Source organism: Rattus norvegicus, chromosome 1 (genome assembly GCF_036323735.1).
Source record: "Rattus norvegicus strain BN/NHsdMcwi chromosome 1, GRCr8, whole genome shotgun sequence".
In the NCBI taxonomy this organism is placed as follows: domain Eukaryota; kingdom Metazoa; phylum Chordata; class Mammalia; order Rodentia; family Muridae; genus Rattus; species Rattus norvegicus.
Window position 1 is genome coordinate 161,732,602 of NC_086019.1, and position 12,447 is coordinate 161,745,048.

The 12,447-nt window shown below is 44.9% G+C and overlaps 1 protein-coding gene across 8 annotated transcripts in view; it reads left to right on the forward strand.

Annotated features, from left to right (window-relative positions):
* Gdpd4 (glycerophosphodiester phosphodiesterase domain containing 4) overlaps positions 1-12,447 on the forward strand; it is a 108,892-nt gene that overhangs the window by 87,871 nt on the left and 8,574 nt on the right. For 5 of the 8 annotated variants that reach the window (XM_006229796.5, XM_039101082.2, XM_039101081.2 and 2 more), the window contains one exon: positions 1,981-2,319. The exons of 2 other annotated variants lie outside the window; for them this stretch is intronic. In XM_006229796.5, the coding sequence (XP_006229858.1) occupies positions 1,981-2,319 (339 nt within the window). Of the gene's footprint in view, positions 1-1,980; positions 2,320-12,447 lie in introns of those variants that run through there. One more of the 8 variants, XM_017590186.3, reaches the window with a different exon arrangement.

A 12,447-nucleotide genomic window follows, 5' to 3' on the forward strand; every position in this document is an offset into this window, starting at 1 on the left:
CGTTAGGGAGAATACAGCCTGCTTATTTGTTACATCAGAAGAGTCTTTCCTGAGATGTTTAGGTAGATTTTGAAATTGAGATATTTTAAGAAAGTGGACGAATCAGGAGGCTCTTGGCAAACTGAGATGGAGGGTCTGTAACAGATTTGAGGGGTTGGTGTGGAAAGGTTGAGAGAACTTGGCTTTGGGAAGCAAAGCAGGACTTAGATAGTTAAGGGACAAGCAGTCAGTAGTGGGACCCAGTGAGTCGCTGTGTGAAGGAAAACCACACAAATCCACACAATATTAGTTTAGAGTCACAGACAACACAATGGCTGGGCGTGGAACCTAGCTTCCTAATTTCCCCTACTATCCTAAGTTAGAAATCTTCTGGTGGTGGATCTACCACCTGACCTAACAGCCTACATTGTGTCTGCCTTGCTCCCACAGTCCCAAACCATGTTTCTTACTCCTGTTTGCCCTCTTCCTCTCCCTGACCCGGAAATCCCGCCTCCTAGACCAGTGATTGGTTCCTTGTAATCTTTACTTATTAGGGAAAAATTCTACTACACAGAAGTAGCTAAAGGGCCTTCCTGAGTGGGAGAGGAATAGGCTAGGAGGTATTTGAGAGCTTTTTGCCAGGAGTAAATAGGATCTGGGGAACCTGGGGGCAGAGTTAGGTGTGGACGATTACAGGGGAGGACAGATGACAAGTGTGACTGACGAGTATTCAATAAAAGAAGTTTGGAGGGACACAGTCTCTACAAAGGGGCAGTGGAGTTCTTTGTGAGGAGTTGAGGGAGAGCGTGGTAGGGATAGATTGTGAGAGGGGATCCTGGAAGCTCTGTCTTTGCCTTCATTTTTAGCAGCTGGGGGATAGCAGTACTCTGGGAACGCTAGAGTTCCTTGTTTGATTTAGAGGTAGCTGAGAGGCTGTGGCAAGAGTCAGCCACAGACAGTGTTGTTTAGAGTTTTGGAGACGCAGGTGACAGGGGAAACGGTCAGTTTTATGCCTTCACTTATAAACTACCGATGAACTTCACTTTAAAAATGTAATGATATCAGCATTTCATGAAACGCATGAACTGAGATCTCAGAACTGAGAACGCATTCTGAGATCTCAGAAGCTCAGAGGCAAAGCCCACATGCGCTGCTCTTCTTTCCAGATTGACTATGTGCAGGCAGAAATCCCACCCTAGCCCTGAGCTCCCTGCTCTGCCGACTCAACTTCCGGGTGCTGATGCCCCTGACCACAGTGGTAAACTTCTTGATAATTTGAACATGTTTTCGTGTTTTTACAGATCAACTAGACTCATTATTTCTCTTTGACAGACGTGGTCTCAATTTCCTCACTCCATTATTTTAAGTCTTTACTGCCTATGTTCTCCTCTCAGTAAAACAAAACTCACTTCCCTGGTACTTACTTTGTGGCACATTTTGAAGCGCTATTCAGGCAATAACAAGTCAAAGCTCTGTGCTTAAAAAGCTTCCTTTACAGCCAGCATGGTGGGTCAGTCCTGTAATCCCTATATGTGAGAGATGAGGTATACAGACCACCACAAGTTCAAGGCCAGCCTGGGCTGCATAATGGGCTCCAAGCCCACCTGGGCTACACAGTGGGACATTGTCTCAAGCAAACAAACAAACAAACAAACAAACAAATTTGTGACTCTAGTTGAGAGTTATTCATTTTTTATTTAAGCTGATTTATAAGCAAAGCTTATGAGGCATGAACTCTGAGCGAAGGCTGGTTCTTTACTTCTGAGACCTTCCATGGTAAGCTAGAGACTATCAGTAGATCTGTAAGCTTCACCTCCATGCTGGGCTCCAGGATCATAATAACATTTGTACAGTTTAGAGAGAGAAGAGGGCTTAGAGGAAAGAACTGGAAAGGTTGAGAAGATAATGCTGAGAGATGGCTTGGATGTCACACATGGCTGGCAGGGGTTGGGGAGAAGTGACATTTGAGGAATCCGTATTTGTGTCTTTTCTGTCCTACAGATTTTGAGAGACTAAACCTCCCCACAGAAAACTCTGAGATTCAAAGAACTCCACACTTACCTAGCAAGCCTCCTGCCCAAATAGGGAGAAGTCCATGGACTCCAGAAGTCCACTATGAAAGCTCAACCAGGAGAGGAAAGAACCGCACACACACTTCTCAATTTGTCAAAGCCCCCAAGAAGAAACCAGTACCATTCAAGAACAAGGTTAAACCACTAACTCAGGGCTTTCAACATACCCAAGAATCCACCACCAGCCAAGCTTCCTTACAAACCCCACAGCCCACCTTGAAGGAGGATGAATCACCAGGACCCGTCATAGAGGACTCTTCTAAAAAAAGTATGGGACATTAGATTCCATCACTTCCATTATGTCCTATAAGATGCCTTTAAAGAAGAACTAGCCATGTTCTCTTCATTTTCTCTTCTCTAAGAATGGCAATGGTAGGGTGTGGTCAAGAAGGCTCACACCAAGACCACTGAGGCTCTGAGGAGCAGCACTGTGGCCCAGCTCCTCTAGGGATGCACTTGAGAAGACAGGCCAGGGAAATGGTGGTGCACAGTTGTGGACCTGGAGCTGGCTGCTCTCTGGGTTTGCAGGGCTGTCTCATTGTATGCTTCTGTTGTTCTTCCTGCTGGAGGAGTGTCTAGTCATGTCAGCTTATAAAAGGCAGCCTCTCAGGAAGCCAGTGTGTGTTGTTTGCCCCTCTGTGGTCACCTAGGCTGAGGAAGACTGTGGGATGGCACAGCAGTGACATTTTCCTAAGTCGGGGACGGAGAGGTGGCCTAGGCTTGAGCTCTCCTTCCACCCTCGTTTTCTGATCTGTGTGCAGTGGTTGCTCCCCAATGCCTGAGGTTCGCCAGATTCCTGGTGGGCAGAAGCAGCCTTGAATGAAAGTTAGAACTGGATCCCCGCCAGCATAGAGAGAAGCAGGTCCGGGACCCAGAAAGAACAGTGATTAAAAACATAAAAATAAAAGAAACACCATTAATCAGACCCATGTATAAGCCCTAGAGTCTGTCGCTAAAAACACATGTTGACATTTCCCTCAGAGAAGAGTCAATAACAAGAGTCAAAATAAACTCTTTGTAAATATTTGTAAGTTCAGTTATTCAATTCTCCAAGGTTAAAGGTAGAATGTGATCAACTGAATAAACTTACTCAGACAGAAATAGTTCTTGGGATCCAGGAAAGAAAGTTATCTTGGAATTTTTGGAATATGTGGAAGAAATCTGGGACCTAGGGCTGTAACACAATGGTAGGACACTTACCATGTGTGCGAGTCCCTAGTGTCCCTCTCAGTGCACAAGAAGGAGGTGGGGGGGGCAAAATAATAACACCCTGTTGTGAAAGACAGGTTCTTTGTTTGTTTATTTTAATCTTAATTCAGGGTTTTGCTAAGTTGCCAAGATTGGCCACACTTGTAATCCTCCTGCCTCAACTTCCTGGGGATCTGGGGTTATAGGGCTGCATTGACATTCCTGGCTATAACAACAGTCCTAAATATTATATTTGCCGTGCGTGTATAGATAACATGGGCCATCATTCCTCAGATGTTGTCTTCCTTGTGTCTCAGTGGCCAGGAGCTCACTAATTGGACTGGGCTAACTGGGCAGCATACACAAGCGTCTCTCCCCAAGTCTAGAGAAACATGAGGCACCGCCCACCACACCTGGATTTTATTCCTTGCTTCTTTCCTTTTTTAAAAAATTATATTATTTTTATTTGTGCTTGCATGTGTATGTGCATGTGTGCGTGTGTGTGTGTGTGTGCGTGTGTGTGTGTGTGTGTGTGTGTGTGTAAAGGGTGTGTACACGTGAGTGCTGGTGGCAGCCAGGAGCCTCAGATCCCTTGGAGCTGGACTTAAGAGGCTGTCTGATGTGCATACTGGGATTTGAACTCCAGTCCTCTGAGCCACAGGGTCATTATCAGGTCGGCACACCAGGGTTGGTTCAGTTTGGTTTCTAGCACACTCTGACACAGAACTCAGGTCTGCATGCCTGCCGAAGCAAGTGCTTTACCAACTGAACCATTTCTCCAACCCTTACATTTACTTACTGCTCGTGATAAATGACCAGACAGGTGATGCCTAACTGACACCCAGCACTCCAGAACCAGAGACAGGGGGATTGTGAGTTGGAAGACATCCTGGAGTACTTACTGAGTTCCTGCCTCAAATAAATAAATAGAAGTTATAATAAAATACTCGTGACGAAGTTCATTATTTTAACCGGCTTTAGGTATAGGGCTGGGACATTAAGTGCATTCACATAGTTGTAAATTATCCCAGTTCATATCCGAAACTTTTTCACTTGCACAATACTGAGTGGGCTGTAAACAAGTGAACAGACTCAGACCGCAGAACAAGTAGAAGCGCCTGTGAGGGAGGTCTCCTCCTGAGCCCATGGCTTCTTAGCTATGACACCAAGAGCTAGAGTAATAAACCAAGACTGGAGAAGTGGTTCTGTGTCACACTGGAGCTTTTGCACAGCACAGGAAATGATCGTCAGGGTGTAGACAACCTGTGCACCAGGAGGAACAGTCGCTCGTTACACTTTAGTAAAAGGTTCACGGCCATGGTTTTTAAGAAACTCAAGTCAGTAGCAAGAAAGAGCTGATTTAAATGGATGAAGTACCCAGACAGACATTTCTCAAAAGGAGACTGTAAGTAAAGCTGGTCAGCACCCTGATCACTAGAGAAATGCAAATGAAGCCCTCAATGTGACCCCACCACACATACGTTAGGATGGCTGTGACGGTTTTCAATGTCAACCTGACACATTGAGAATCACTTAGATGAGGAGGATCAACGAGGGATTGTCTAAATTAGGTTGGCCCATGGGATTGCTTTGATCACAGTTGAGAAGGAAAGACCCATCCAGTGTAAGCAGCATCATTCCATGGACAGACGGATCCTGACACTTTAAGAGGAGAAAACAAACTGAACGCTAGTGTGTGTGTACTAACTCAGGGTTAGCCCTTGACTGTGAGGTAATGTGGCTAGCTACTTCAAGCTCCTACTGCCTTCTCAAAATGATGGATTGTAGCCTGGGATTGTCGGGCAAAAACAACACAAAACAACACCAACAATATCACAGCGGCAGGAAATCAGACTGAGATAATGACTAGTACAGAAAGAAGAAAGATAAGACAGAGAGGTGGGAAAAGGAAAACCCTGCGCACTGTTGGTAAAAATATAAATAATACAGCCGGGACAGAAAGAAGTTTGGAAGCTCCTCAGGAAAGCAGAGTGTCAGCAATCCTGCCACTGACTGGATGTTCAAAGAAAGTGAATCGGCACAGAGAGGGGCTGTCTATAGTCTCCTGTCCAGTGCAGCACTACTCACTAACAAAGACATGGAGTAACCTAAATGCATTCATAAAGACGATGCTCACACAGTGGAGGATCACTCGGTGCTGAGGAAACATAGGCCGGCCATCAGAGACAGCCTGGGTAAGCTTGAGGACGGCACACTAAGTGAGATAACCCAGACCTACAAAGACGTGGCCCGATCTCGCCTGGAAGATCTAAAAGTCAGCAGTGGGTGACCACTAGGTGTCTGGAGGGTGGGAAGCAGGTGCCAGAGAGACAAAGTTCCAGCGAAATCAGAATGGACAGCAGTGTAAGTCTAGCTAGCAATGTTGTGGGTTTACAATTTGGAGAGAGTATGTCTTAGGGGTTCTCATGATTTACACGTTTGTCTTGTTAAAATTGGGTCTCATATAGCCCAGGCTCACCTCAAATTTGCTATGTAGCTGAGGTTACCCTTAAACTTCGGATTCCTCAGCCTCCATCTCCCAAGTGCTCAGAATAGAGGTTTGTGCAACAATTCCCCGCTACTATATGCTAATTGTCTTAACGGTGGTGATTGTGCCACATTGTGTAATGCACAACAAATGAAGTTGGACACCTTGAATTTGTACACTTTTCATGTCCCCACCTTTTCTCAGCCTCTGGTAGTTACCATCACTTCTGTCTCCAATGAATGTTTACTTTTAAGTGTTTTGAATGTATTAAACACCATAATATTTTCCTTCTGAGACTGGCTCGTTTCACTCAGCATAGTGCCTACAAGGTCATCCACATTGTATTAGAAGTTGCCCACAGAAGCTAGAAAAAGGCATCAGATCCCCTAGAACTGAAGTTACAGATGCTTGTGAGCCATGATGTGCATGCTGGGAATGGAACCTCAGGAAGAACAGCCAGGGCTCTGAACTAAGAGCCATCTCTCCAGGCCCCTAGTGCTTAATATATTTTTAAAAGAGCTACTGTTGCCTCCAAACTGGACTTGGACCTAGTGGCAAGCTTAGGTCACCTACCCTTTATTTGGTGAGTTTATTAGGATGGGCTTCACTACTCAGCGCTGGATGACTATGAGAGAGATTTCAACTACTAAATAAGTTGATATTTCTGCCTGCCTAAAAAGAAAAAGAGTCTAATAATGTACTTGAAAATGACCTGGAGGGCTGGGGAGATGGTCCCATTGGTGAAGTGCTTACTGAACGAGCCTAAGTACAATGCTGGGTCCCTAGCACTAGGGACAAAGCAACAGAAGAATCCCTGGGGCCTACAGCGGACACCGGGTCCTCACGAGAGACTCTACCTCAAAAACTGAGGTAGAAGATGACCAGCTCTCGCCTACCATGTGAGGTCCTAGTTCAACTTCTGACACTGAAGAAGGCAGTTTCCAAGGAATAACACCGCAGTGGCCCTCTGGTCCCTCACGTGTGGATACGCACAAATGTTTCACAAGTAGTTCAGGGCTGATATTTCCAGGTTTTATTTCCTTGGTCTCAGCGTCGCTTTTTAACACCTAATCTCTAGATTCCGATCCTCAGTTATTTCCATTGAGATGTCTGGTGGAAAACTCAGATAGCGCCTGCTCTTCCGTTCCAGAACCTTCTTTGTTTACACCTTTCCTGATCATGGAAATTCTACTTTTTTTAACTTGAGCTCCACCAAATTCCTAATTCCTCTCTCTTGTATACTCCACGTCAGTCCATTGGTGAACTCTGGTGCTTGTCCCTCTAATTATACCTGTACCCCGCTGAATATCCCTCTCTCTATATTCTCGTCTCACCGCCTAGGGGCCAGGTACCATTACTATCATTTAAGTCTTTGCAGTCCTCTCACACCTTACTTTCCACTCCCACGCCTGTCCAGCCCTCTCTCCCGTCCTCAAATAAATGTTACTTTCAGCATAGCGGCCACGGTGACTTGATGCCATTAAAATCCAGCTGGTATCATTCCTCTTTCCTCACAACTTTCAGGCACACTCACCTCGCTTCCCCACCAGCATCCACAATGCTCCTTCCCCAGTGCATCTACACTTGCTGTCCACAGGCTGGATTCATCTGCTTTGGGTGTCCAAAAGGGTTCCCGCCATCAGCTCCTTTAAGGTGTTATTTTGGCTCAGATAACACTTGAGCCAAAGGTCTATGTTATTGGCCTCATTTAATCACACACTTAGGTTTATTCTCGTTCTGATCAATCACTTTTCAGCAGTATTTATCTGACCCTCATACTTCGTTACTGGTCTTTTTTTATTTTAATTTTCATCATTGTGTGTGTGTGTGTGTGTGTGTGTGTGTGTGTGAGAGAGAGAGAGAGAGAGAGAGAGAGAGAGAGAGAGTGTATGTGTGTGCGCGAATTTGCTCACATGCTTGAATACTTGCTCTCCAGTTGGTGGACCTGTTTGGGAGGGATTAGGTGATGTCACCTTGTTGCGGGAGGTAAGAGTGGAATTGGTGTTTCAGAAACGCTTGAGCCAGTCCCAGTGCGCCTCCCTGCCTCCTACTTGCAGTTTGAGATGTGGTTCTCAGCTGTTTCTCCGCCATGCTTTTGCTTCACCATCATGTACTGTAACACCTGAAACTGAAAGTTCGATCGAATGCTTCCTTTTATAAGTTGACTTGGTCGTGGTATTTTGTCACAGCAACAGAAACCCAACTAAGACATAAGGGGTTTGGGTAGCCAACTGAATGCAGCAGGCTTGGTAGCAAGCTCCTTTACCTGCAGGGACTCTCACCAGCCCACCGTTGCTAGTCGTTTTCTCCTCCTAAGGGATGTAAGCTCCACAGTAGAAGAGTTGTTTCCTGGTGTGTTTCAGCGCCCAGAGCAATGTCCTGCATATAGATTGAACTAAAAGGGATTTTTGAAATGGCCTTAATATGTCCCACTGGCTGGTCTTGAACTTGCTATGGTGGTCAAACTCACAACTATCCTGCCTCAGCTTCCCAAGTGCTCTGATTATAAGGATAGACCACAATATCCAGCTTTAGTAAATATTTTAAACAAACTCCAGTGATAGTGTTTAGAAAGAACACTTTCCTGCTGACTAATTGGCATGTAGTAAGCTGTGACTATTTGAGACTCTGTAACGAGTTTTGAGCTAGGTATGTACTTGTAAAACCTCCACCACAAGCAGGAAAATCAGAAATTCTCCTGCCTCAGCTTTCCAATGCTGGAATTACAGGTGTCAGACAGAAAAAAGCTGAGGCAGGAGAAGTGCTACAAGTTTGAGGCTAAGCAGGACTACATAGCAAGACCCTATTTCAAGAAACAAATCTGGTGAAGTGGCCGTATGTGTAATTCCAAACCATGGAACACAGAGGCTCCAGGACCCAGTGTCTAAGGTCTCTGCTGCACAGTGAGCTCACCGCCAGCCCGAGGCACGCTGAGACCCCGTAGCCCCACAGTGAAGAACAGTTTCTTTATATTTCTCTGTAATTTCGTCTTGCCTTCCCACCACAGCCATGCCCAACATTGACCTGCTTCCACCGCATAGCTTGCATTTCCAGGAGTATGTGTAAATAGAACCAACGAGATAGCATCTAGCTCTTTCATTCCGTGTAGTAATTCCAGATTTTCCATGCTGTCTGTGTCTGTGTCTCCTTTCTTGTCCTGTGCTGTGGTTTGGATGTGGTTTGTTCCCCGGAAGTCGCCATATTGGTTCTCAGTATGGCAGGGTTAGGACACAGGGAATCCTCTAAGAAGAGGAGTCTGGGAGCAGATGGTTGAACCCTCTTTTTCTGTTTTAATGCAATATCAGTAATTGGTGTTTTAGTATAGCAACGGAAACCAAACTTTGGATATCTGGTCACACATTAACAGATGTTTGAGTTATTTCCAATTTGGGGCTATAAACAAAATTGCCATCAATGTATGCAATGTATATCATTGCCAGACTTATGCACATCATAGTGGTCAGAGAGAGAACTTGCAGGACTCAGGTTTTTATTTCCACCATGTGAGTCTTGGGGATTGAACTTAAGTTGCCAGGGCTGGTGGCCAGCAGTTTTACACCCTTGGCCTTCTTGTTGGCTCATCACCTTTGATGATGATGATGATGATGATGATGATGATGATGATGATGATACACACAATAACGATAAAATATTTTAAAGGCATCCTGTAGTTTGTATCTGTAATTGTGTCAAAATATGTATAACTTAGAGAAACCTGGTGTTTTAATAATGTTTATTCTCATGGTGCAAACGTGTAGTTCAAGCATACTGTGTCATTTGTGAGGACTGAAAAATACCAGAATCCATGGGTGCTCCTGTCTGGTGTAGAATATCTTAGTGTTTGCAAATTCACATCCTTTCATGTTTTTTAAATAATCCCTGCACTACTCGTAACCCCAACCATAGTGGGGGGAACGCAGAGGGATAAACAGTCGTCATGTGGCGTGGCTTACGGACAGAGGCAAAGCGATCTGCGAGTTCCGTACAGGCGCCGTGTTTTTAACCAATTGTCTAGCACGCCCATCCAGTGCTCTCTGTACAGCTGAAACCGCAGTTGTGGAGCGAGAAGATGCTGAAGGCTGAACACGACTCTCTCCATTTACTTACACTTTGTGAAATCCTTCATAACTCTCAGATTTATCTCTAAATACTACAGTTTATGCCACTAAAGATGGTATTTTAAGACTGTAATTTCCAATTGATTATTGAGTATTTACAATGCAGTTATTTTCATATATTGCCCTCATATTCTGAAATCTTAAGAAGTTCATACATTAGTTCTAGTGAGTTTATTTTTTAATTTTTTCATATTCTACACTTTTTATAACTTTTAATGTTTTACAATCCAGTCATTGCCCCCTCCCCATCTACCCTCCCACAGTTCCTCATCCCATTCCTCCTCCCCCCCCCCCCGTCTCCTAGAAGATTGTCAGGCCTCTCCACTCCCCGGGGCCTCAAGTCTCTCAAGGATTAGGTGCATCTTCTCCCACTGAGCCCAGACCAGGCAGTCTTCTGCTGTAAATGTGTCGGAGAGATCCTGGACCAGCTACCTGGTTGGTGGCTCAGTGTCTGAGAGATCTCAGGGGTCCAGGTTAGTTGAGACTGCTGGTCTTCCTATGGGGTCACCCTCCTCAGCTTCTTCTAGCCTGTCCCTAATTCAACCACAGGGGTCCCTGACTTCAGTTCAATGGTTGGATGTATCTGCTTCTGTCTCAGTCAGCTGCTTGTTGGGCCTCTCGGAGGGCAGCCATGCTAGGCTCCTGTCTGTAAGCACACAATAGCATCAGTAATAGTGTCAGGCCTTGGAGCCTCCTCTTGGAATGGATCCCAAGTTTGGCCAGTCACAGGACATCCTTTCCCTCAGTTTCTTCTCCATTTCTATCCCTGCAGTTCTTTTTGACAGGAACAATTCTAGGTCAGAGTTCTTGACTGTGGGATGGCAACCCCATCTCTCTGCCTTTCTACTGGAGATGAACACTACAATTTCCCTCTCCCCACTGTTGAGCATTTCATTTAAGGTCCCTCCCTTTGAGTCCTGAGTGTCTTTCGTCTCTCAGGTCTCTGGTACTTTCTAGAGGGTCTTCCCACCTCTCATACCTCAGGGTTGCATATTCCCATTCATTCTGCTGGCCCTCAGGACTTCTCTCCTCTCTCCCCCTGCCCAATATCTGCTCATGTTCTCCTCTCCTCCCCCCCTTCCCATCTCCCATCCATATCCCTCCATCCCTCTGCCCCCTTCTGCTATTAACCTTCTTAAGTTCTGTGATTCCATACTTTTTTTGACTAATACCCACTTATTAGTGAGCACATACCATGCATGTCCTTTAGGGCCTGAGTTGCCTCACTCAGGATGATATTTTCTAGTTCCATCCACTTGCCTGAAAAACTTATGATGTCCTTGTTCTTAATAGCTGAATAGTATTCCTTCGTGTAAATGAACCACATTTCGTCATCCATTCTTCCATTGTGGGACGTCTGGGTTGTTTCCAGCTTCTGACTGTCACACATAAGGCCGCTATGAACACAGTGGAGCATGTGCTCCTGTAGCATGGTGGGGCATCTTTTGGGTATATGCCCAAGAGTGGTGTAGCTGGGTCTTCTTCAGGTAGATCTATTTCCAATTTCTGAGGACCCTCCAGATAGTTTCCTACATATGTGGTCATTCCTTCTGTAAAATTTCACTTCTTCCTATCTGGATGCCTTTGATTTCTTTTCCTTGCCTTATCACATTGGCTAGGATTACAAGTAATTTGTGAGTGATGACAGCATGTCCATGCCAATAGAAGAGCATTTGGCATGATATTACCTGGAGTTTTCCCATAAATACCCCTTGTTGGGTTCCTTTCTGGGACTAGTGTGTTGAAAAGCATTTAGGATGTGCTTTGGACTTTCCAGCACTACTTCTTCAGCTACTGACTGACTGTGTGGGTTTCTTTGAATGCATTCATTACCAGTGTTGACATGACCTGGTTCCTTGGAGCATGCTGCACTTGATGTACATGTGCTTCTCTAGGGTTTTGTGTCTGTTTTCATGAGCAATATTGTTTTGTATTTTTATCGTAATTTCTTTGTTTTAATAACTTTGCGGTATCAATTGCTTGGAATGTACTCTGTTCATCTGTGAAGCTATCTGTACCTGTTGTTTGTTTGGATTTTTTTTTTCATAATAAAGCAATGGGCTTATTTCTTCAGTAGCTTGTCTTTCAAGGAAGTTTTTAAAATCTACTCCAAAAACTCAGACCTATTAGCATGGTATGTTTTAGTCCCCCTTTTCATGTTTACATATTGAGTTCTTCTATCATTTAATTTCATTTAATTTTTGACACAGGGCCTTGCTGTGTAGCCCAAGATGGGCTCAAATTCACAGTCCTCCTGCATCTGCCTCCTGAGTGCTGGGGTTAGAGTCATTGCCACTGTGCTCAGGTCTTACTCTTTTAGCATCTGCCCTATCTACCCTGATTTCCCTCTGAAACATTGCTCTACTGTGCCCTTCGCTTTATTCGTATCAGCCTAACTAGGGTGCCATCAGCTTGCCCGTCCTTCAAAGACTCTGCTTTGGGTTTTGGTTCTTGTCTTGTCGTCGATATTTCCTTTCTCCTGAATTAGGTTTCATTGGCTCTTCTTTTCCTACGGCCTTCTTAAATACTGCTTCTACGAGCCCCATGGTCACATAATGTTGTTACTGTAGTTTGAGCATCCCTCTAAAATCCCCACGTGGGA